This window comes from Taudactylus pleione, unplaced genomic scaffold (assembly GCF_031769625.1).
Source record: "Taudactylus pleione unplaced genomic scaffold, aTauple2 ptg000393l, whole genome shotgun sequence".
NCBI classification, from domain to species: Eukaryota; Metazoa; Chordata; class Amphibia; order Anura; family Myobatrachidae; genus Taudactylus; species Taudactylus pleione.
The window spans coordinates 9,078,088-9,102,558 of record NW_028284794.1 but is presented as its reverse complement, the minus strand read 5'-3'; the positions used below and the strand labels follow the sequence as shown (position 1 = coordinate 9,102,558).

General features: G+C 47.2%; 1 protein-coding gene across 1 annotated transcript in view; it reads right to left on the bottom strand.

Annotated features, from left to right (window-relative positions):
• Window positions 1–408: 408 nt before the first annotated feature.
• Window positions 409–24,471, bottom strand: part of GAL3ST4 (galactose-3-O-sulfotransferase 4) — a 44,570-nt gene continuing 20,507 nt past the window's right edge. Inside the window, exons 2-4 of the mRNA XM_088446038.1 lie at window positions 13,116–13,226; window positions 7,621–7,915; window positions 409–2,324 (exon numbers count right to left, since the gene is read on the bottom strand). Coding sequence (XP_088302164.1) covers window positions 1,497–2,324; window positions 7,621–7,915; window positions 13,116–13,226 — 1,234 coding nt within the window. The 3' untranslated portion in view covers window positions 409–1,496. The remainder of the gene's footprint in view (window positions 2,325–7,620; window positions 7,916–13,115; window positions 13,227–24,471) is intronic.

Here is a 24,471-nt window from a genome sequence, read left to right as displayed (position 1 = left end):
GTGATAACGATTGACTTAATCCTGGAATGTATACACTATTATCCATAAGTGCTATTCCACTGTTACGGATAAATGCATAGCTTCTGGTGGTAGACGCATATTATAGTATGGTGGCCCGCATGAGCCAATCCCACTTTGTGATCTAACGGTCAAGAGACAGGATCATTGTATAATTATTGCACAAATGTGGGTGGTCGTACTGGAAAATAATGACCCACTTGCCTCATGGGCAAAGTGACCACATCACACCTGGGGGTGAATTTATAAGACGGGAGTTCTATTAAGAAGTGATGTTGCCCATAGCAACCAGATTCCAGGTATTATCTTCTAGAAGGTGCTAGATAAATGAGAAGTAGAATCTGATTGGTTGCTATGGGCAACATCACTTCTTAATAGAACTCCCATCTTAGTATATTTACCCCCTGGTGTCATTGCAGCCGGTCGCTAGGTACATGGCCTGACAGCTGTCATCTACCAACTTGATTTTCCGCCATGCCTGATTATGACCCTGCCAATTTCTATAGGATTATTATCTGGCACTGCAATCATCACCTGGCCACACATAACTGGGAGTACCTACGCTTTCATTTACAGCAATGTTAATAAGAAACACTCAGTAAAAGTCAATCTCAGTGAGGTAAGGACCACCAATCTGGTGGTCTCAGTCAAGAGATTTTTAATTCTTGCCCCTAACAGGCCATTATCATGTACCATAATCGATCATTGACTGTAGCAGTACCTGCACAACATGACCTATTGACCGTATAGAGCCTGGTTTCAGTTGGATGTAAGTCCACTTGCATGACTTGAAAATGCAGCTCCCCTAAATATTGTTGCAGTGCGCATGTATACACACCTTATGACCGTACTTAGTTTAGCGTATATTATACTTGTGTCCACTTGATCTTGGGGATGAGGGTTCTGGGAATTTCAGTACAGTAGTGACACGGAAATGCAAGTCAACCACACCTATCCTTAGGATACGCCTTTTCAAAGTCGTATTTTGGAGCACCACAGACATGATGCAAGTATCCAAGGTGACGATGACGGCGATGACCGATGCACGTTTGTGCCGACACAATAGATTTATTTTTGCGCATATTTTAAGACCACAGTCTTTGAGATAAAAGTTTAGGAGTGCCTTTTTATGTGGACGCATTACATCATAATTTTTATGTTGGATTCTCAGTCACGCCCAAAGTGTCAGTCAGTGAATATATTCTGTTGATTTGTTTTTCTGCTCCACAGTTGACTTCCAGTTTTTTGGAATTAGTGCAAGTCTTAAACACTCGGCACTATCATTGTGATTGTCAGTGCGTCCTCTACCACACAGGAGTTTGCCATACGTTCCGTGTGTCCTCTGAGATCTTGCCACACGTTCCGTATGTCCTCTGAGATCTTGCCACCGTACTTTGAGACCTGAAAGGAGGTGATGAAGGAAGGTATTACCCAGCCTTCTTTTTGTAATAAAGATGATGAGGTCACCTGTGGTCCTCTCACCGACCAATGGCCCGTGCAAGAGTAACAGCTAGTTCTGACCCATTTTGTGACCCTGCTGGAAACTGATGTGCATCTAAAAGATCCTTGTACTGCAACTCTGGAGTCACCATTTTAACACATCGTGTATGGAAATTGGGTGGAAGATTTCTCCTTATAACCCACCCTAGGATCTTCTCCTGTCCAAACTGGAAGGGCTTAATAGCTTCTTCTTTAATGTCTTCTGCTCCAACAGGCTCCAAGCCCTCAAGGCAAACTTCAGCCAACTGCTGTCTCCTTTCCCTCAACCTGCTCACCTCATTGTTCATCTTTTCCTTCCCAAAACGTTCCACCTTTTCCCAGAATGTACGGTTAAAGTGGGAATAGAGATACCAGTCCAGAGCATTCCAAGCCCTCAATTGCTCTACTTCTCTTTGCTCCAGTGGCCTTGAGGCCCCACGGATGTTGAGTTTAAAGGTCACAACATCATCAAGCTCCCAACACAGCTCCTCTTTTAGAAGAATCATGGATTCATCAAAGTGCTCAGCTAGAAGGACCAAGCTGAAAGTCCCCTCCACTGCCCGAGCCCCTGCTTTTGCCAGGACTTCTGTAAATGGGGCATCTGGGTTAAATCCTAGATCAAACCACAATGGGTTTCGGGCATATTGGTTCGACCTCTCTCCCTGTTGATAGTAGTTGGACGGATGGGAAATAAAAGCTTTGAAATTAGGCGCCTTCTTGAAAGCGGACGACACAGAACGATAGTAGGAGAAGGAGGACTCGGCCATGGTGGCTGGATCCCGAAGAATGGTAAAATAGAAGGAGTCTGACGGCATGACCTTCCGTACCTGAAAAAAACAAAGCAAAACTTTGCTTTATACACATTCTGGTGTAATTATTCTATGGCATATATGCACAATGACTAGCGTCAGCTAGACTGGCTATGTATATTGTTCTGTAAGACATACTGGAGATTTCTACTACTTATGCAGTACATCTTGGTAGTCACATGTTACTATTATTATCCTTTACTTACAAGGTACCAGCGGTTTTTTTAGTGACGTATACTCAGTGTCTTGCGTTGGACGCAAACTGTAGGCCGTGACACTGGAAAGTTGGCCCTGTCCAAACTTGCCTACAATCCATCAAGGTGAAGGGAAAATAATAATATGGAGGAAGAGAGAGAAATAATGAAATGGAAGGGGGATAGCCTTTCTAATGGGATCAGGTCACATGATCGACAGTTACATTCATAATGTTGACACCACGATGTCGACAGGCACCATGTTGACCTCTTCAGAATGTTCACAATGCCGATATCTGAAATGTCACCATGAGAAGTGTCGAAATTCTCAGAATGCTGACAGTTAGGGCAGGGGCGTTTATAGAGAGGAGGGGGCCTGTGTGCAGTCTCCGTCACGGGCCCCGGCCACTCAGTCTGGCAGCTGGCAGTGCACTGATAGACTCTGGGCACTACAGTGTGCCCAGAGTCTATAGTGCATGCGCAAGTCACCAGGAAAATGGCCATTTGCTCTGGTGCTGGGACAGCTGCTCCAAAAAGCAGTTGTCCCCGCGGTTATTAGCGCAGTTACAGAAGTAGATGCATTACCTACCTCTCCCCCGTCGGCGCGTCTACACATGTGTGACCAGAGGTCACACATTCGCAAAGCCGCCGGGGAGGTAGTGAGGAGGTGGAGGAGGGATCCACTCGGATCTCTTTTCGCATCCCGGGAACTCCTTTCCATAGGAAGGAGCAGGGATCCGAGAACAAGCACCATCTGAAGATGACGCTTGTTCTGTCAGTTTTCGGAGTTTGCAGAATATCAGGTGGTCCTACTCTGTCCTCTGATGATGAATGGCCCGATAACCTCTAGCGTTTCCGCATGGTTATACCGGGCTATTTATCGTTTGATGAATAGGCCCCTGAGTAATGATGTGCACAGATGATGTAGCTCCTCACATGTCATCGTTACCGAGATTACACCCCGTAACCCCAGCTGTCACATGAAACAAAGAAGCCAATAGGAGGAACCCTTCTGAACCACAGGCCGTCTGAACGTGCGCTGTCTGATCGGGAATTATTGGCACGTGTTTGCTGCTGCTGCAGGCTGGAGGTACCGGAGACACATCTGAGGCACCACCAGTTCTGAAGACAGTATTGAGGGGATTATGTTTTGTGGCATTTGAAAATCAAAGAAAGCAAAGTTAAGGCATAAACGTGTATTTGCTGCGGAGTGAGCGGAGGATCCCTCTGCACAAATGGGCACTCTTTCCAAAAGGAAGTAGCGAGGCTCCAGGAACCAGTGCCATGTGAGTACGGTGAATGTTCCCACAGGCAAACCCAAATACATTCAGTCTTTGGATGTTACTGAATATTAGGCAGCCCCATTGAGCCCCTAGTAATGAATGGGCCGGTTACTAAAAAAATTAGAAAAGTAGTGTTTCTGCATGTTTAATGGGACCTGATTGATGGATATCTATATATATATATTTCTCAATCAAATTAATCAAGTTAGTGAGAACCACGAGCTTCTCGCATGTGGAAGGGACATCTGATTCAGAGCCAAGCAATAAAACACAGCAAATAACTTTGCACCAGGACAAACCATAATGCAAGGGCGCAAATACAGGGCCTGTACCACTACGGATCCCAGCTGCGTTTACGCACGCAGTTCAACTGTGAAAATGCTAATCCACTGCTAATACATTGCGATCGCTATGCACTCGCAGCACTATATAAGGACACCCACTTTACTTACCACACATCCGTAATGTATAGCAAAACTGCAAAACCATTGGTACAATAGAGCACCATCGCAGCCTCACGCACACTTGCACAAGCTCTGACCTTAATCAGAAATTGCTAACTTCAGCGCACACTTTGAGGGGAATTCAATATGAAATGTAAACTTTGCTGTCGAAGTTTACATTTCATATCGGAGCTTTTACCTGGGATAAAGTATCGGGCGTGCGCCTGCTTATCCCCGCATTCAATATGAAACGAAAACGGGAGCCTGCGAAGTGGGATTTGCATAAAGTTACGAAATTTTCCTTAAAAAAATTGTAGGACCCCCCTAAAGTTGTAAAAACATGGGGGATCACTATGGGTACCCCCGTTTTAGCCTTTAAATGAAAGTTGGGGGATTTAAATAGCCGCAGCAGGTGTTTTTTCCCGACATTGAAGAAGTGATGCAGAAGAGCATTTAGGTTATTTTTTTCGTTTTTTTTAAGTGGTCCCATCAAATTTGGGGTACATGAAAATGGGTACTAGCATATTTTGATGTCCCTAAAGTCAGTTTTTAAAAATTCTGCAATTGTGCACCTGCCGCTAATAATCTATTCTAGAAAACACGTACCGCATCCTTGCAGAATAGCCCTGAACCTATTTCCCTATTGTTAAACAATTTTTTCCCATTTTTTTTTTCACCCCAATTTTTAAATAAATTTTTTGGGGTGTCCCTATTTTTTTTTTTAACTTTTTTTGACACAGTTCTTTTTTAAATGTCATTCCCAGGGGTGCAGGCTATTTTTTTTAAGCCTGTACCCCTAAACCCCAATTCTGAACTTTTTTTCGACACCTATTCAATGGTGAAAAGTTATCCCCATTTTTTATCAAAGACTTTTCGAACCTGCGATAATGACGTCATAGGTGCAAAATTTACGCAAAAACTGAGTTTTCGCTCCCATATTGAATACCCCTGAATGAGTCCTCAGGCTGCGTAGGGCATCTCAGTGGCTAATTTATGCAAGCCCCTGCAACGCCATTGAAACGCACTGGCACGCCTACGTTCGGCCGACCTCCCTCCCTCGTTTCCATTCACAAAGGGCGCTTCCTGTCAATCACTCTGCGATGGTTCTGCATAGCCACTGCAGTCCAGATCGCAGTCACAGGTTTGCACTCTCGCACTGCGATGCATACGCCGAACGCAACAATTAGCCGATTGCGTGCATATTAGCAACTGCGATCCAAGCTGAATCAGGCCCACAGTTGTTATTATTTTTTGCATGCAGGGTAAATACTGGCTGCTTCTGCATGCAGCCCACAAATACTGGGCAGCTTTATTTTTACACTGCAATTTAGATTTCAGTTTGGACATGGGGTGTGGTAACACGCAGAATGTTGACAGTATATTGGCTCTGATTCAGAGCCAGACGCTCTGACCAGAGCGCTCGCTCTGAATCAGGGCCCACCTCCATTAATATGGAGCGTCCTCCTGGACGCTCGTATAGCTGTGGGTCACCACCCACAGCATATACGAGTGTGCAGGATGATGGTCGCGATGGTCTTGACCATCGCGACCATCGCCACTGTGAGCAAAAGCCTGCGGTTGAGTTTTTCAACCGCAAGGCCAGGAGTGATTTCGGCTCTATCAGAGCCAAAATCACTCCCACTGACATCACTAGTGATCACTAGTGATGTCAGTGGGGCCGGCTTCAGATGGTAGGCGTTCCCTTGGGAACGCCTCCGTCTGGCAGGCACGCCCCCGGCACGCCCACCAAAGGCGGCGTGCTGTCAGTCAACATCGACAGCACGCCCCCTTTGATGAGACACTACGAGCGAAGGAAAGTCCTACGCTCGTCGCGTCTCGCGCATGCACACGACGGAGCTCGCGAGTGGGTCTGAATGAGGGCCATTGTCTGCTGCACTGACTGCAGCATTTCCTGCTAACACTGGGCCTGATTTGTATACAGTGTTTGTGCAACAATCTGCTAAAGCCCCAGGAGGCATCTTCTATAAAAACACACCCACTGCCAGCTTCTCAGACCCGCTGGCTGCATCCGACAATGCAGAATTGGATCAACGTTGCGACCATTGGTTACTTAAGAAAACTATGCAGCCGCGGGCAATGAAACTGCTTCCGAGGACGCAGCCACTGGCTTCGTCACCCCCCCAAAACGGAGACTGCACCATACTTGCCTTAAATACGCAGAAATTGCTACATCCCCCCCCACCCCCTCCCATCGCCGCCACCTACATCTCCTCTGCTGTTTCCCATAGAGGAAAATCTAAAAGTCGGTAAGGCTGGACTACACGCCTCATCTCCTCCCCCAAACTCATGCAGCATGTCAATCATGTTGCAGCATTAAGGGCACATGCACACTGCGGCACAGCCCCCAAACTATCGGTCATTTGCAACCGATTTGGAACTGCGTTCAGGAACACGGTCCAGTATTGTCCATACTACCGACTTTGTTTCCATCTTTCCTGGGAGCAGCCTGGAGAGCTATTCGGAGGTCGGGGCCGGACTGGTGATATAATTAGGCCCCGCCCGTCCTCATCGCGGGTCCACGATGAGGGAGGCGGGGCTAAATGACAACCCCGCCTCCTCCTCGCAGACCCGCAAATTTCCCATGAAACCTCTCCATTCTGCTCGCTTCACTGGGAAGTGGACTGGATGCGAGAGATCTGCCTACGCTTCCGGGGGTGCGTGGGGCTTCCCGAGCCTCCCGTGACTTCCTGGAGTGTAGGCTAGTATGGTATTGTCTGTGCCCCAATATTAGGCACATGTTCACAGACTTACAGGGGACACGCGTACGGCACAAATTCTACCACCCTGAAATACATCCGACGTAAAATACCTACGTAATATAAGTGTGCGATGCTTTTATACAGGCATTCAGTGGCGAAATGCATCCAGCTCTTCTAAGTATACAAATATGTATAAGAAGTTGGCTTCGCCAGTGTAGAGAAATGGGGCCTGATTCTGAGTGGGTCAATGCTTATGTGATCATACGCTCGGATTCTGAAACATAAGCAGTTGTGCGATGGCACCTTTCCACTCTTCTGTTCGTTACAGCTGCCACCATCATTAACATCGGCACTGTCACCTACCCCATGCCATGTGCAGAAGATCCCTCAGAATCTGTTGCCCGCTGCGCATGTGCGAGACTCAGAATAGCAAGTAATTCTGGCTACACGCCCACAACGCGCTTCTCTTGCGAGCTGTCACATTGCTGCTGCTGCCCAGTTGCCACCTAGAGACGTATCCAGCGTAGCAGAGAACCCTCCGCAGACATGCGAATGCAGGCACCGACGCACGCGCACTTGGACTGGCATTGCGACTCAGATTCAGGCCGCTTGCGTTCAGTACGGTTTACATGATGACAATATCATTATAGAAGAACACAAGTCCGGGACGTTACCTCCGGCAGGTTAAAGCGCATGTGGTGACACAGGATGTCGTAGGGCGGCCTCGTAGGGGAATTGAACCCCTTAACCCTGCGAGAGTGGAAGAGATTGGGGTAGTTGAACTGGTATTTGAAAGGCAAAGCGAAGATCAAGCCGTTCCTGTCTCCATATCGGTGCAGTAGGTTCAGTATGGTGCTCCCGGCTGTTTTGTGCGTCTTGAGAAACACAATGTGTCTTTTAGCCTGGCATGTCCGAGGAGACGATGGAGGCTCAGCAAACACCTGGCGCAGGTCAGCTGTCTGAGGGGACCTGGCAATGGAGTACAGACATTTACATCTCAGTATACAGGTCAGCACATATATTTATATTTAGACATTAAGGCAAAGAAATGCAGAAATATTACATTTTTACTTGCTTACATCAAGGGATGTGCAGGCTCGGATAGGTTTGAAATTTCCCGCCAAAAATTGGGTCTCGGAAAGAGGCAAAACGTCATCTTTCATGGACAAACATCATCATTCCTGGACAAAAGTCCATGAAAGATGAAAGTAGTACAATGGTAGTGGCGTACAACTCTGATTCAGGCTTACGGTCATTTACTAAAGCACCAATGAGGAACTGTATATGAGAAAATCTCAATGACTAGTAATAGCTCCCACAACACTGTCAAGACCCACAGACAGAAATAAAATATGGCACAAATCTGAATTTGTCTAGAAGTTATACATTCAGAATGTTGACACCAGAATCTTCACACCAGAATGTTGTTGACACATCGACGACCACAATGACAGAATAACGACATGACGTAATGTAGTCATTGTGACTGTCGACAGGCACAATGCCGACATCCACTTTTTGCAGATGGACAACTGTGATAAAGTTATGGGGTCTATTTACTAAGCAGTGTTAGGAGACAGAGTGAAAAGTGATAAGGTACCAGCCAATCAGCTCCCAACTGTCATTTTTCAAACACAGCCTGTGAAATGACAGTTGGGAGCTGATTGGCTGGTACTTTATCACTTTTCACTCTGTCTCCTAACACTACTTAGTAAATAGACCCCATAATATTCCAGTGTAGAGATGGGAGAAACTGTCCAAGGGACAACAATAACACTTCACAAATGATCGCTTCATAGAAGAGTAGAAACAAGAGAAACCATTGTTGAAGGAAACTCTCACTGTATCTCGCCTATAGCTGGCCAGAATGTGGGAGACCCTAACATATTCCTCCCTATTTATCAATATTATTTTTACAAAAACAAAAGTGAAAAAAAAAGGTCTTTTCACGCCCTTTTCACATTATTTTACTATCACATTAATGTATTGAAGGGCAATTTGGAGCAGATTTCGTGAAAAACACCTCACTGTATTTTTTTCCCCGAAAAATGCAGTGAGAAGTGTGCGTTGGAATTCGCCAGGACAGAGATTTATCGCAAGCTATGTCCAAGAATACATCCATGTGATCTTTTAAATGATCACTATGTGACTATGGGCCTAATTCAGGTTGGATCACAGGGCTGCGTTTGCAAGCAGCTGGCCGATGTTTGTGCTCTGCGCATTCGTATGCATCGCAGTGTGTGCGCGCAAACCGTCCGCTGCGACCGGGAAGTGATCGCAGAGAGCACGCAGTCCAATCACATAGTGATTGACATGAAGTCACCGTTTGGGAGTAGATATGTGGGGGTGGCCGAAGGAACGCAATCGCGCCTGTGCGTTTGGGTGCCGTTACAGGGGCGTGCATAATTAAGCGATTATGTGATTGTATACGCTGACAGAGATCTTGATGGCGACAGGACGTTTAGCAGTTTGTGAGGCAGGGTCAGGTCAACCACAACTGTGCGGATGGTTCCGATGTTACTTAATGTTACCGATGTTTTCGCTGACTGGCGAATGCGTGTCATGGGAAGTGGGCGGCTTTATACAGTGATGGGCGTCTTGGTATAGTGCTGCGGTTGCCGTGTGATTGCATTCATTAGCATATTTTCGCAGCTAGCGGGTGCATGCGAACGCAGCCGTGCGATCCGTGCTGAGCCAGGCACTATGATCACTGTTTCCATTTGAAATCTGCAATTAAAATGTGGATTTCAATAAAGTGACGGAGGAATCTATGGTCTGATGAAATCGAGTGAACTTTTGGGCACCAATTAAGTCGCTAAGTTTACGTCCAGCCTAACACTGCGCATCATTCTACCGCAAAGCTTGGTGGTGACATCACAATGCTACAGGAAGGCTTCTCTGCTTCAGGGACTAGGCAACTTGTTAAAGTAAAATGTACAATGGATGGATCTAGGTACGGTATATACAAACATTGGAAGAAAGGACACAAGGATTGTACACCTCTTCCCCGCACTGTACATTACATAGCTATGCAATATTAATTCATTGTTTAACTTAATCTCATAATAGAACATAGAAAGTCTCCTTCCTCTGTCCAAGACTCCCTTTTCCCAGATGTTTAGGAACGTCGCCCCTCATCTCCTGGGATCGCCTATACATTAGGGAAATACTCTCACGACGTAACATAGGAAGACTGCCAGCGACTTGGGGAAAATATATCTATTTAGTCCCATAGGACAGTGGCAAATGCAGGATTTCTAGAGGGGGGGTTTCCAAATGCCTGATTTTAGAGCGAGTGTGGCCAGTCCATGAAGAGGGCATAATTAGCACTTATCCAGCTTTAATATGCGTCATACAAAGTATATTTTGTGTAATAATTCCAGCATATACAGGACCAGCGATCACAGTATGCCATTAGATGCGGCAGTAGGTCCATCCTGCCTGAGCTGAATGTTTTATTTCAGATGTGGGCTCCATTCCAGAGCATGGGAGAAGTCCGGGAGTCTGGGGGAGCGGCAGAAGAACCTGCCCTGGACATATATGTACATATCGGTCTCCTTATGTACTGGATAGTGTATTACTATACAGTATTAATAATTAACCCTATTGATGGTCTATAGCAGTGCATGTTTTCCACATCTCCTGGTTGGTGCACAGGTAAATTTATTACTGGCTAACACATTTTAAAAGATCCACAGGTGTTGCTAATCATTTCATTTGTGATACTGAGAAGAACATGCAGCGCTAGTAACATTGTATTATATTACTATTTCTATTGTGGTCATGGTGTGTGCTGGGGAGGGCGATTTCCATGTAGACAGAACCCCCCCCCCTGCGTTTGCCTATGATAGTATGTGGCCTCCGTCACACGCCATCAGTTGTGAGAGCCAGTGGGATAAACCTACTAGTTACTATTTAATATGCAGCGTTTGCAGTCTAGCATGGCATAGGCAAAGGGGTCACCGGCTCAAATGTAATAGCCGGAGAGTGGGTGGCACGGGTGCGATTCAGTCAGTATTGGGCCTGAATCAGGGTTCAAAGCTATGCCATTATTTACGCAGGTGGCCAATGGTTTTGTGCCTAAGTGGCACGGCGCATGCTTCCCGGTGCCTCTGCGGTGTTGCCTGCAGAGAGGATTTTGGCGCCGAGTAATTGACAGTTAGGGACCATTTGTACCATTCAATTATCAATATTCAGGCGCTTAAACAATTTAAAATGATTTCTGAGAATATATATCTCTAATATAAAATGTATACGATGAGTGTGACTGTAGCTCCTACTGAGTAATCCTTAAATATTCACCAGCTGAGTATATCGACAAGGAGAGCATACGTGGATTGTATTCAGTATTTAATTTCTATATATACACCTATACACTCAATCTAATACTATAAAAGTGCACTTAGTATTAGTACAAAACATAAAAAACAATGAAAGAATACTTAAAATTCAGATAATAAATCCAACTTATGCAGCTGATGTAGTTATTGCAACATCTCTATCACTTTAGCCTTTTGTCTCTACAATACTTATTGCCAGGTTAGTTCTTTTGTCTCCAGTTTTGCTTTTACATGTAAAGCCCTCAATCTCAGTTTTTAGCTCACCCGGTTTGTGCGGTATATGTTAATTTCAGTCCAAGAACAATGGGCCTGATTCAGAGCCGGACGCAATTAGCGCTCGCTCGTCCTGAAAATAGGGGTGGCTATTCAAATCAACCGTTCGCTGTTTGCGGTCTGTTCACGCCTCTAGGTCTGAACGAGCGAACAAAACTTGCAGACATTTTTTGGGAAACTACGCCCCCTGGCCGCTCGCATCCTACGTCATGTCCACTATTTATTAGATTAATCGAGTACATCGACCAGGGTATGAACTGCTCGCTATTCTTGTGGTCGGTTTTCGCTACCACAACTTTGCGAGCAGTTCTGGCTATAAAATAACCCAGTGACGTGGTCAATGACGCTGCTGTTTTAATTATGCACACCCATAAAATGCCCGCTTTGACCTTTAAGCACGCCTGCGATCTGATCTCCACTCCCCGTTTTCAAGCACCTTCCCCTGTTACCACCCACATACGCCTCTTTCTGTCACTCAAATTTTCAGGCATTCGCTATTTTGCGAGCACATGAATTTCGACCGCACTGACTGGTTCGCGCATGCGTATAACGATCCGTATGCATGTGCAGTTGGCCAAACATCGCTCGGAGCGAACGAGCTGCCACTTACGAGTGGCTCTGAATCAGGCCCAATGTCTTTTGTAACCTGCTCTTACCGCTCCCGGTGCTCAGGCTCTGATCTCTGGGTGTCAGGTACCGATAGCTCACGGTGCCGTCATACCACTGAGAGAGGAATTATATCCATTTATACGGACCTCTGGCTGGTATAGCAGCATGCAGGGTACTGGAGTTCTCCGGCTGGTGGACAAGTGTAAATATAATACGGAGCAGCTGCACATCGGTGAAATAGTCCCTGGTCCTTTATGCGTTCCTCCGCCGTGTAGGGTGGCGGTTTCTTCAGCAGGAAAAAAGAAGCAGTTTTGTACTAATACTGAGGGGTCTATTTACTAAGCAGTGTTAGGAGACAGAGTGAAAAGTGATAAGGTACCAGCCAATCAGCTCCCAACTGTCATCTCACAGGCTGTGTTTGAAAAATGACAGTTGGGAGCTGATTGGCTGGTACCTTATCACTTTTCACTCTGTCTCCTAACACTGCTTAGTAAATAGACCCCTAAGTGCACTTTTATAGTATTAAATTGAGTGTATATGTGTATATATAGAAATGAAAATACTGAATACAATCTATGTATGCGTTCCTTGTTAATCAGCTGGTGAATATTTAAGGGACCATTTGTAGTTGGTAATGGAGGAGTGGTTAGGAAAACGTGGGCGTGTCGCAACCGTTTTATAGGCGTGTCAGACCAGTGAGTGCGTCTTTGTATGCAGTTTTACTGGTGCCATAGAGTTACCCAGAATGCCGATTAGCGTACAAATCTGAATCACGCCCATAGTCGCTAGATTTAAGGCCATATTTTAAAAGTCAAAACCAGGTTGGTTACCGCTTTAAATCTACGGGCTAATTCGCCATAATCACGCCTGTGCTGCCAACTCGCCGGCTGTTACATGGGGATGTACAATGACATTTATGGAACAGAGCAGGTTAGTCACTCACTCACCTGTTGATAAGGTGGATACCCAGAAGCTGAATTGTAAATCCAATGGTCAAAATAATAACGAGGCCCAAACCCAGCATTCGTATCCTGTAGAGCTGACATAGCTTCATTCTCCTGTGACAAGAAACAGCAGATGTTACCACACCAAGCACCACCTTCTCGCTTTTACGAAGTCGGCACTTACTATGTCGACTTTCATCATGTTGACACCATAATGTCAAATTTTATGATGTCGACATCTGGAAAATTACATAATGGTCAAAATGTCCGCATACAACATATCAACATTTAATATTAGGGTTAGCGTTAGATGTCAAAATTGTGAACATGTCGACATTATGGCAGTGATGACATGTTACACACCGACATTGAACTTGTCGACATACGTACAGTACGTATCAACATTATGCGTATGTCAATATTCTAGCTGCCGATATGTTATGTATCCTGATGACACCACAGGGGTGGCTGCGCTAACTCCAAAATATCTCAGAGATGGCTGCACTAATGTCAGGACAACATGTGGCAGAATTATATTCCAGAAGTGAATATACCAATCAAGATATCACCCCAGTGGTGGCTGCACTAGCGGTAGAATGTTACTCCACATGAGGCTGCAACAGGGATAGAATGTCACCCTACAGGTGGCTGCACTTGTAATAGAATGTTATCCTGCAGGTGTCTGCACTAGTGGTAGAATGCTACCCCACAGGAGGCTGTACTAGGGATAGAATGTTACCCCACAGGAGGCTGTACTAGGGATAGAATGTTACCCCACAGGAGGCTGTACTAGGGATAGAATGCTACCCCACAGGAGGCTGTACTAGGGATAGAATGTTAACCCACAGGAGGCTGCACTAGTGGTAGAATGCTACCCCACAGGAGGCTGTACTAGGGATAGAATGTTACCCCACAGGAGGCTGTACTAGGGATAGAATGCTACCCCACAGGAGGCTGTACTAGGGATAGAATGTTACCCCACAGAAGGCTGCACTAAGGATAGAATGCTATCCCACATGTGGCTGCATCAGTGATAGAATGTTACACTACAGGTGGCTGCACTTGTAACAGAATGTTATCCTGCAGGTGCCTGCACTAGTGATAGAATGCCACCCCACAGGACGCTGTATCAGGGAAAGAATGTTACCCTACAGGTGGCTGAACTTGTAAAAGAATGTTATCCTGCAGATGCTTGCACTTGCGGTATAATCTTACCCCACATGTGGCTGTACTAGCGGTAGAATGTTACCCTACAGGTGGCTGCACTTGTAATAGAATGTTATCTCACAGGTGGCTGCACTTGTAATAGAATGTTATCTCACAGGAGGCTACACTTGTGGTAGAATTTTACCCCACAGGTGCCTGCACTAGTAGTAGATTGTTACCCAACAGCTGGCTGCACTAGTGCTAGAATGCTACCCTGCAGGTGGCTGCAGTAGTGATAGAATGTTACCTTGCAAGTGGCTGCACTAGTGGTAGAATGATGGCTACATTAGTGGTAGAATGTTACCCCACATGTGGCTACACTAGTGGTAGATTTTTATCCCACAGGTGGCTGCACTAGTGATAGAAATTGAATGTTACCCAGCAGGTGGCTGCACTAGTGGTAGAATGTTACCCAGCAGGTGTCTGCACTAGTGGTAGAATGTTACTCAGCAGGTGGCTGCACTAGTGGTAGAATGTTACCCAGCAGGTGGCTGCACTAGTGGTAGAATGTTACCCAGAAGGTGTCTGAACTAGTGGTAGAATGTTACCCAGAAGGTGTCTGCACTAGTGGTAGAATGTTACTCAGCAGGTGGCTGCACTAGTGGTAGAATGTTACCCAGCAGGTGGCTGCACTAGTGATAGAATGTTACCAAGCAGGTGGCTGCACTAGTGTTAGAGTGTTACCCAGCACGTGGCTGCACTAGTGGTAGAATGTTACCCAGCAGGTGGCTGCACTAGTAATAGAATGTTACCCAGCAGGTGGCTGCACTAGTGGTAGAATGTTAGCCAGCAGGTGGCTGTACTAGTGGTAGAATGTTACCCAGCAGGTGGCTGCACTAGTAATAGAATGTTACCCAGCAGGTGGCTGCACTAGTGGTAGAATGTTACCCAGCAGGTGGCTGTACTAGTGGTAGAATGTTACCCAGCAGGTGGCTGCACTAGTGGTAGAATGTTACCCAGCAGGTGGCTGCACTAGTGATAGAATGTTACCCTGCAGGTGGCTGCACTAGTAATCGAATGTTACCCAGCAGGTGGCTGAACTAGTGGTAGAATGTTACCCAGCAGGTGGCTGCACTAGTGGTAGAATGTTACCCAGCAGGTGGCTGCACTAGTAATCGAATGTTACCCAGCAGGTGGCTGCACTAGTGGTAGAATGTTACCCAGCAGGTGGCTGCACTAGTGGTAGAATGTTACCCAGCAGGTGGCTGCACTAGTGGTAGAATGTTACCCAGCAGGTGGCTGCACTAGTGGTAGAATGTTACCCAGAAGGTGTCTGCACTAGTGGTAGAATGTTACCCTGCAGGTGGCTGCACTAGTAATCGAATGTTACCAAGCAGGTGGCTGCACTAGTAATAGAATGTTACCCAGCAGGTGGCTGCACTAGTGGTAGAATGTTACCCAGCAGGTGGCTGCACTAGTAATCGAATGTTACCCAGCAGGTGGCTGCACTAGTGGTAGAATGTTACCCAGAAGGTGTCTGCACTAGTGGTAGAATGTTACTCAGCAGGTGGCTGCACTAGTGGTAGAATGTTACCCAGCAGGTGGCTGCACTAGTGGTAGAATGTTACCCAGAAGGTGTCTGCACTAGTGGTAGAATGTTACCCAGCAGGTGGCTGCACTAGTGGTAGAATGTTACCCAGCAGGTGGCTGCACTAGTGGTAGAATGTTTCCCAGAAGGTGTCTGCACTAGTGGTAGAATGTTACCCAGCAGGTGGCTGCACTAGGGGTATTATTATTAACAGTTTCTTATATAGCGCAGCATATTCCGTTGCGCTTTACAATTGGAAACATTTATAGAACAAAACAGGGTAATAACAGACAGACATAGAGGTAAGAGGGCCCTGCTTGCAAGCTTACAATCTATAGGATGTTACCCAGTAGGTGGCTGCACTAGTGTTAGAATGTTACCCAGAAGGTTGCTGCACTAGTGGTAGAATGTTACCCAGTAGGTGGCTGCACTAGTGGTAGAATGTTACCCAGAAGGTAGCTGCACTAGTGGTAGAACGTTACCCCGCATGTGATTGCATTAGTGATAGAATGTTGCTGCACTAGTGATAGAATGTTACCCCACAGCTGGCTGCACTAGTGCTAGAATGCTATCCTGCAGGTGGCTGCAGTAGTGGTAGAATGTTACCTTGCAAGTGGCTGCACTAGTGGTAGAATGATGGCTACATTAGTGGTAGATTTTTATCCCACAGGTGGCTGCACTAGTGATAGAAATTGAATGTTACCCTGCAGGTGGCTGCACTAGTAACAGAATGTTACCCAGCAGGTGGCTGTACTAGTGGTAGAATGTTACCCAGCAGGTGGCTGCACTAGTGGTAGAATGTTACCCAGCAGGTGGCTGCACTAGTGGTAGAATGTTACCCAGCAGGTGGCTGCACTAGTAATCGAATGTTACCCAGCAGGTGGCTGCACTAGTAATAGAATGTTACCCAGCAGGTGGCTGCACTAGTGGTAGAATGTTACCCAGCAGGTGGCTGCACTAGTAATCGAATGTTACCCAGCAGGTGGCTGCACTAGTGTTAGAATGTTACCCAGAAGGTTGCTGCACTAGTGGTAGAATGTTACCCAGTAGGTGGCTGCACTAGTGGTAGAATGTTACCCAGAAGGTAGCTGCACTAGTGGTAGAACGTTACCCCGCATGTGATTGCATTAGTGATAGAATGTTGCTGCACTAGTGATAGAATGTTACCCCACAGCTGGCTGCACTAGTGCTAGAATGCTATCCTGCAGGTGGCTGCAGTAGTGGTAGAATGTTACCTTGCAAGTGGCTGCACTAGTGGTAGAATGATGGCTACATTAGTGGTAGAATGTTACCCCACATGTGGCTACACTAGTGGTAGATTTTTATCCCACAGGTGGCTGCACTAGTGATAGAAATTGAATGTTACCCTGCAGGTGGCTGCACTAGTAACAGAATGTTACCCAGCAGGTGGCTGTACTAGTGGTAGAATGTTACCCAGCAGGTGGCTGCACTAGTGGTAGAATGTTACCCAGCAGGTGGCTGCACTAGTAATCGAATGTTACCCAGCAGGTGGCTGCACTAGTAATAGAATGTTACCCAGCAGGTGGCTGCACTAGTGGTAGAATGTTACCCAGCAGGTGGCTGCACTAGTAATCGAATGTTACCCAGCAGGTGGCTGCACTAGTGGTAGAATGTTACCCAGAAGGTGTCTGCACTAGTGGTAGAATGTTACTCAGCAGGTGGCTGCACTAGTGGTAGAATGTTACCCAGCAGGTGGCTGCACTAGTGGTAGAATGTTACCCAGAAGGTGTCTGCACTAGTGGTAGAATGTTACCCAGAAGGTGTCTGCACTAGTGGTAGAATGTTACCCTGCAGGTGGCTGCACTAGTAACAGAATGTTACCCAGCAGGTGGCTGTACTAGTGGTAGAATGTTACCCAGCAGGTGGCTGCACTAGTGGTAGAATGTTACCCAGCAGGTGGCTGCACTAGTAATCGAATGTTACCCAGCAGGTGGCTGCACTAGTAATAGAATGTTACCCAGCAGGTGGCTGCACTAGTGGTAGAATGTTACCCAGCAGGTGGCTGCACTAGTAATCGAATGTTACCCAGCAGGTGGCTGCACTAGTGGTAGAATGTTACCCAGAAGGTGTCTGCACTAGTGGTAGAATGTTACTCAGCAGGTGGCTGCACTAGTGGTAGAATGTTACCCAGCAGGTGGCTGCACTAGTGGTAGAATGTTACCCAGAAGGTGGCTGCACTAGTGGTAGAATGTTACCCAGAAGGTGTCTGCACTAGTGGTAGAATGTTACTCAGCAGGTGGCTGCACTAGTGGTAGAATGTTACCCAGCAGGTGGCTGCACTAGTGATAGAATGTTACCCAGCAGGTGGCTGCACTAGGGGTATTATTATTAACAGTTTCTTATATAGCGCAGCATATTCCGTTGCGCTTTACAATTGGAAACATTTATAGAACAAAACAGGGTAATAACAGACAGACATAGAGGTAAGAGGGCCCTGCTTGCAAGCTTACAATCTATAGGATGTTACCCAGTAGGTGGCTGCACTAGTGGTAGAATGTTACCCAGAAGGTTGCTGCACTAGTGGTAGAATGTTACCCAGAAGGTTGCTGCACTAGTGGTAGAATGTTACCCAGTAGGTGGCTGCACTAGTGGTAGAATGTTACCCAGAAGGTAGCTGCACTAGTGGTAGAACGTTACCCCGCATGTGATTGCATTAGTGATAGAATGTTGCTGCACTAGTGATAGAATGTTACCCCACAGCTGGCTGCACTAGTGATAGAAATTGAATGTTACCCTGCAGGTGGCTGAACTAGTGGTAGAATGTTACCCAGAAGGTGTCTGCACTAGTGGTAGAATGTTACCCAGCAGGTGTCTGCACTAGTGGTAGAATGTTACCCAGCAGGTGGCTGCACTAGTGGTAGAATGTTACCCAGCACGTGGCTGCACTAGGGGTAGAATGTTACCGAGCAGGTGGCTGCACTAGTGTTAGAGTGTTACCCAGCAGGTGGCTGCACTAGTGGTAGAATGTTACTCAGCAGGTGGCTGCACTAGTGGTAGAATGTTACCCAGCACGTGGCTGCACTAGGGGTAGAATGTTACCGAGCAGGTGGCTGCACTAGTGTTAGAGTGTTACCCAGCAGGTGGCTGCACTATTGGTAGAATGTTACCCTGCAGGTGGCTGCACTAGTGGTAGAATGTTACCCAGAAGGTGGCTGCACTAGTGGTAGAATGTTACCCAGCACGTGGCTGCACTAGGGGTAGAATGTTACCGAGCAGGTGGCTGCACTAGTGTTAGAGTGTTACCCAGCAGGTGGCTGCACTATTGGTAGAATGTTACCCTGCAGGTGGCTGCACTAGTGGTAGAATGTTACCCAGCAGGTGGCTGCACTAGTGGTAGAATGTTACCCAGCACGTGGCTGCACTAGGGGTAGAATGTTACTGAGCAGGTGGCTGCACTAGTGTTAGAGTGTTACCCAGCAGGTGGCTGCACTATTGGTAGAATGTTACCCTGCAGGTGGCTGCACTAGTGGTAGAATGTTACCCTGCAGGTGGCTGCACTAGTGGTAGAATGTTACCCTGCAGTTGGCTGCACTAGTGGTAGAATGTTACCCAGCAGGTGGCTGCACTAGTGGTAGAATGTTACCCAGCAGGTGGCTGCACTAGTGGTAGAATGTTACCCAGCAGGTGGCTGCACTATTGGTAGAATGTTACCCTGCAGGTGGCTGCACTAGTGGTAGAATGTTACCCTGCAGGTGGCTGTACTAGTGGTAGAATGTTACCCAGAAGGTTGCTGCACTAGTGGTAGAATGTTACCCTGCAGGTGGCTGCACTAGTGGTAGAATGTTACCCAGAAGGTTGCTGCACTAGTGGTAGAACGTTACCCCGCATGTGATTGCATTAGTGATAGAATGTTGCTGCACTAGTGATAGAATGTTACCCCACAGCTGGCTGCACTAGTGCTAGAATGCTATCCTGCAGGTGGCTGCAGTAGTGGTAGAATGTTACCCCACATGTGGCTACACTAGTGGTAGATTTTTATCCCACAGGTGGCTGCACTAGTGATAGAAATTGAATGTTACCCTGCAGGTGGCTGCACTAGTGATAGAATGTTACCCTGCAGGTGGCTGTACTAGTGGTAGAATGTTACCCAGCAGGTGGCTGCACTAGTGGTAGAATGTTACCCAGCAGGTGGCTGCACTAGTAATCGAATGTTACCCAGCAGGTGGCTGCACTAGTGGTAGAATGTTACCCAGCAGGTGGCTGCACTAGTGGTAGAATGTTACCCAGCAGGTGGCTGCACTAGTGGTAGAATGTTACCCAGCAGGTGGCTGCACTAGTGGTAGAATGTTACCCAGAAGGTGTCTGCACTAGTGGTAGAATGTTACCCTGCAGGTGGCTGCACTAGTAATCGAATGTTACCAAGCAGGTGGCTGCACTAGTAATAGAATGTTACCCAGCAGGTGGCTGCACTAGTGGTAGAATGTTACCCAGCAGGTGGCTGCACTAGTAATCGAATGTTACCCAGCAGGTGGCTGCACTAGTGGTAGAATGTTACCCAGAAGGTGTCTGCACTAGTGGTAGAATGTTACTCAGCAGGTGGCTGCACTAGTGGTAGAATGTTACCCAGCAGGTGGCTGCACTAGTGGTAGAATGTTACCCAGAAGGTGTCTGCACTAGTGGTAGAATGTTACTCAGCAGGTGGCTGCACTAGTGGTAGAATGTTACCCAGCAGGTGGCTGCACTAGTGATAGAATGTTACCCAGCAGGTGGCTGCACTAGGGGTATTATTATTAACAGTTTCTTATATAGCGCAGCATATTCCGTTGCGCTTTACAATTGGAAACATTTATAGAACAAAACAGGGTAATAACAGACAGACATAGAGGTAAGAGGGCCCTGCTTGCAAGCTTACAATCTATAGGATGTTACCCAGTAGGTGGCTGCACTAGTGGTAGAATGTTACCCAGAAGGTTGCTGCACTAGTGGTAGAATGTTACCCAGAAGGTTGCTGCACTAGTGGTAGAATGTTACCCAGTAGGTGGCTGCACTAGTGGTAGAATGTTACCCAGAAGGTAGCTGCACTAGTGGTAGAACGTTACCCCGCATGTGATTGCATTAGTGATAGAATGTTGCTGCACTAGTGATAGAATGTTACCCCACAGCTGGCTGCACTAGTGATAGAAATTGAATGTTACCCTGCAGGTGGCTGAACTAGTGGTAGAATGTTACCCAGAAGGTGTCTGCACTAGTGGTAGAATGTTACCCAGCAGGTGTCTGCACTAGTGGTAGAATGTTACCCAGCAGGTGGCTGCACTAGTGGTAGAATGTTACCCAGCACGTGGCTGCACTAGGGGTAGAATGTTACCGAGCAGGTGGCTGCACTAGTGTTAGAGTGTTACCCAGCAGGTGGCTGCACTAGTGGTAGAATGTTACTCAGCAGGTGGCTGCACTAGTGGTAGAATGTTACCCAGCACGTGGCTGCACTAGGGGTAGAATGTTACCGAGCAGGTGGCTGCACTAGTGTTAGAGTGTTACCCAGCAGGTGGCTGCACTATTGGTAGAATGTTACCCTGCAGGTGGCTGCACTAGTGGTAGAATGTTACCCAGAAGGTGGCTGCACTAGTGGTAGAATGTTACCCAGCACGTGGCTGCACTAGGGGTAGAATGTTACCGAGCAGGTGGCTGCACTAGTGTTAGAGTGTTACCCAGCAGGTGGCTGCACTATTGGTAGAATGTTACCCTGCAGGTGGCTGCACTAGTGGTAGAATGTTACCCAGCAGGTGGCTGCACTAGTGGTAGAATGTTACCCAGCACGTGGCTGCACTAGGGGTAGAATGTTACTGAGCAGGTGGCTGCACTAGTGTTAGAGTGTTACCCAGCAGGTGGCTGCACTATTGGTAGAATGTTACCCTGCAGGTGGCTGCACTAGTGGTAGAATGTTACCCTGCAGGTGGCTGCACTAGTGGTAGAATGTTACCCTGCAGTTGGCTGCACTAGTGGTAGAATGTTACCCAGCAGGTGGCTGCACTAGTGGTAGAATGTTACCCAGCAGGTGGCTGCACTAGTGGTAGAATGTTACCCAGCAGGTGGCTGCACTATTGGTAGAATGTTACCCTGCAGGTGGCTGCACTAGTGGTAGAATGTTACCCTGCAGGTGGCTGTACTAGTGGTAGAATGTTACCCAGAAGGTTGCTGCACTAGTGGTAGAATGTTACCCTGCAGGTGGCTGCACTAGTGGTAGAATGTTACCCAGAAGGTTGCTGCACTAGTGGTAGAACGTTACCCCGCATGTGATTGCATTAGTGATAGAATGTTGCTGCACTAGTGATAGAATGTTACCCCACAGCTGGCTGCACTAGTGCTAGAATGCTATCCTGCAGGTGGCTGCAGTAGTGGTAGAATGTTACCCCACATGTGGCTACACTAGTGGTAGATTTTTATCCCACAGGTGGCTGCACTAGTGATAGAAATTGAATGTTACCCTGCAGGTGGCTGCACTAGTGATAGAATGTTACCCTGCAGGTGGCTGTACTAGTGGTAGAATGTTACCCAGCAGGTGGCTGCACTAGTGGTAGAATGTTACCCAGCAGGTGGCTGCACTAGTAATCGAATGTTACCCAGCAGGTGGCTGCACTAGTGGTAGAATGTTACCCAGCAGGTGGCTGCACTAGTGGTAGAATGTTACCCAGCAGGTGGCTGCACTAGTGGTAGAATGTTACCCAGCAGGTGGCTGCACTAGTGGTAGAATGTTACCCAGAAGGTGTCTGCACTAGTGGTAGAATGTTACCCTGCAGGTGGCTGCACTAGTAATCGAATGTTACCAAGCAGGTGGCTGCACTAGTAATAGAATGTTACCCAGCAGGTGGCTGCACTAGTGGTAGAATGTTACCCAGCAGGTGGCTGCACTAGTAATCGAATGTTACCCAGCAGGTGGCTGCACTAGTGGTAGAATGTTACCCAGAAGGTGTCTGCACTAGTGGTAGAATGTTACTCAGCAGGTGGCTGCACTAGTGGTAGAATGTTACCCAGCAGGTGGCTGCACTAGTGGTAGAATGTTACCCAGAAGGTGTCTGCACTAGTGGTAGAATGTTACCCAGCAGGTGGCTGCACTAGTGGTAGAATGTTACCCAGCAGGTGGCTGCACTAGTGGTAGAATGTTTCCCAGAAGGTGTCTGCACTAGTGGTAGAATGTTACCCAGCAGGTGGCTGCACTAGGGGTATTATTATTAACAGTTTCTTATATAGCGCAGCATATTCCGTTGCGCTTTACAATTGGAAACATTTATAGAACAAAACAGGGTAATAACAGACAGACATAGAGGTAAGAGGGCCCTGCTTGCAAGCTTACAATCTATAGGATGTTACCCAGTAGGTGGCTGCACTAGTGGTAGAATGTTACCCAGAAGGTTGCTGCACTAGTGGTAGAATGTTACCCAGAAGGTTGCTGCACTAGTGGTAGAATGTTACCCAGAAGGTAGCTGCACTAGTGGTAGAACGTTACCCCGCATGTGATTGCATTAGTGATAGAATGTTGCTGCACTAGTGATAGAATGTTACCCCACAGCTGGCTGCACTAGTGATAGAAATTGAATGTTACCCTGCAGGTGGCTGAACTAGTGGTAGAATGTTACCCAGAAGGTGTCTGCACTAGTGGTAGAATGTTACCCAGCAGGTGTCTGCACTAGTGGTAGAATGTTACCCAGCAGGTGGCTGCACTAGTGGTAGAATGTTACTCAGCAGGTGGCTGCACTAGTGGTAGAATATTACCCAGCACGTGGCTGCACTAGGGGTAGAATGTTACCGAGCAGGTGGCTGCACTAGTGTTAGAGTGTTACCCAGCAGGTGGCTGCACTATTGGTAGAATGTTACCCTGCAGGTGGCTGCACTAGTGGTAGAATGTTACCCAGAAGGTGGCTGCACTAGTGGTAGAATGTTACCCAGCACGTGGCTGCACTAGGGGTAGAATGTTACCGAGCAGGTGGCTGCACTAGTGTTAGAGTGTTACCCAGCAGGTGGCTGCACTATTGGTAGAATGTTACCCTGCAGGTGGCTGCACTAGTGGTAGAATGTTACCCAGCAGGTGGCTGCACTAGTGGTAGAATGTTACCCAGCACGTGGCTGCACTAGGGGTAGAATGTTACCGAGCAGGTGGCTGCACTAGTGTTAGAGTGTTACCCAGCAGGTGGCTGCACTATTGGTAGAATGTTACCCTGCAGGTGGCTGCACTAGTGGTAGAATGTTACCCTGCAGGTGGCTGCACTAGTGGTAGAATGTTACCCTGCAGTTGGCTGCACTAGTGGTAGAATGTTACCCAGCAGGTGGCTGCACTAGTGGTAGAATGTTACCCAGCAGGTGGCTGCACTAGTGGTAGAATGTTACCCAGCAGGTGGCTGCACTATTGTTAGAATGTTACCCTGCAGGTGGCTGCACTAGTGGTAGAATGTTACCCTGCAGGTGGCTGTACTAGTGGTAGAATGTTACCCAGAAGGTTGCTGCACTAGTGGTAGAATGTTACCCAGAAGGTTGCTGCACTAGTGGTAGAACGTTACCCCGCATGTGATTGCATTAGTGATAGAATGTTGCTGCACTAGTGGTAGAATGTTACCCCACATGTGGCTACACTAGTGGTAGATTTTTATCCCACAGGTGGCTGCACTAGTGATA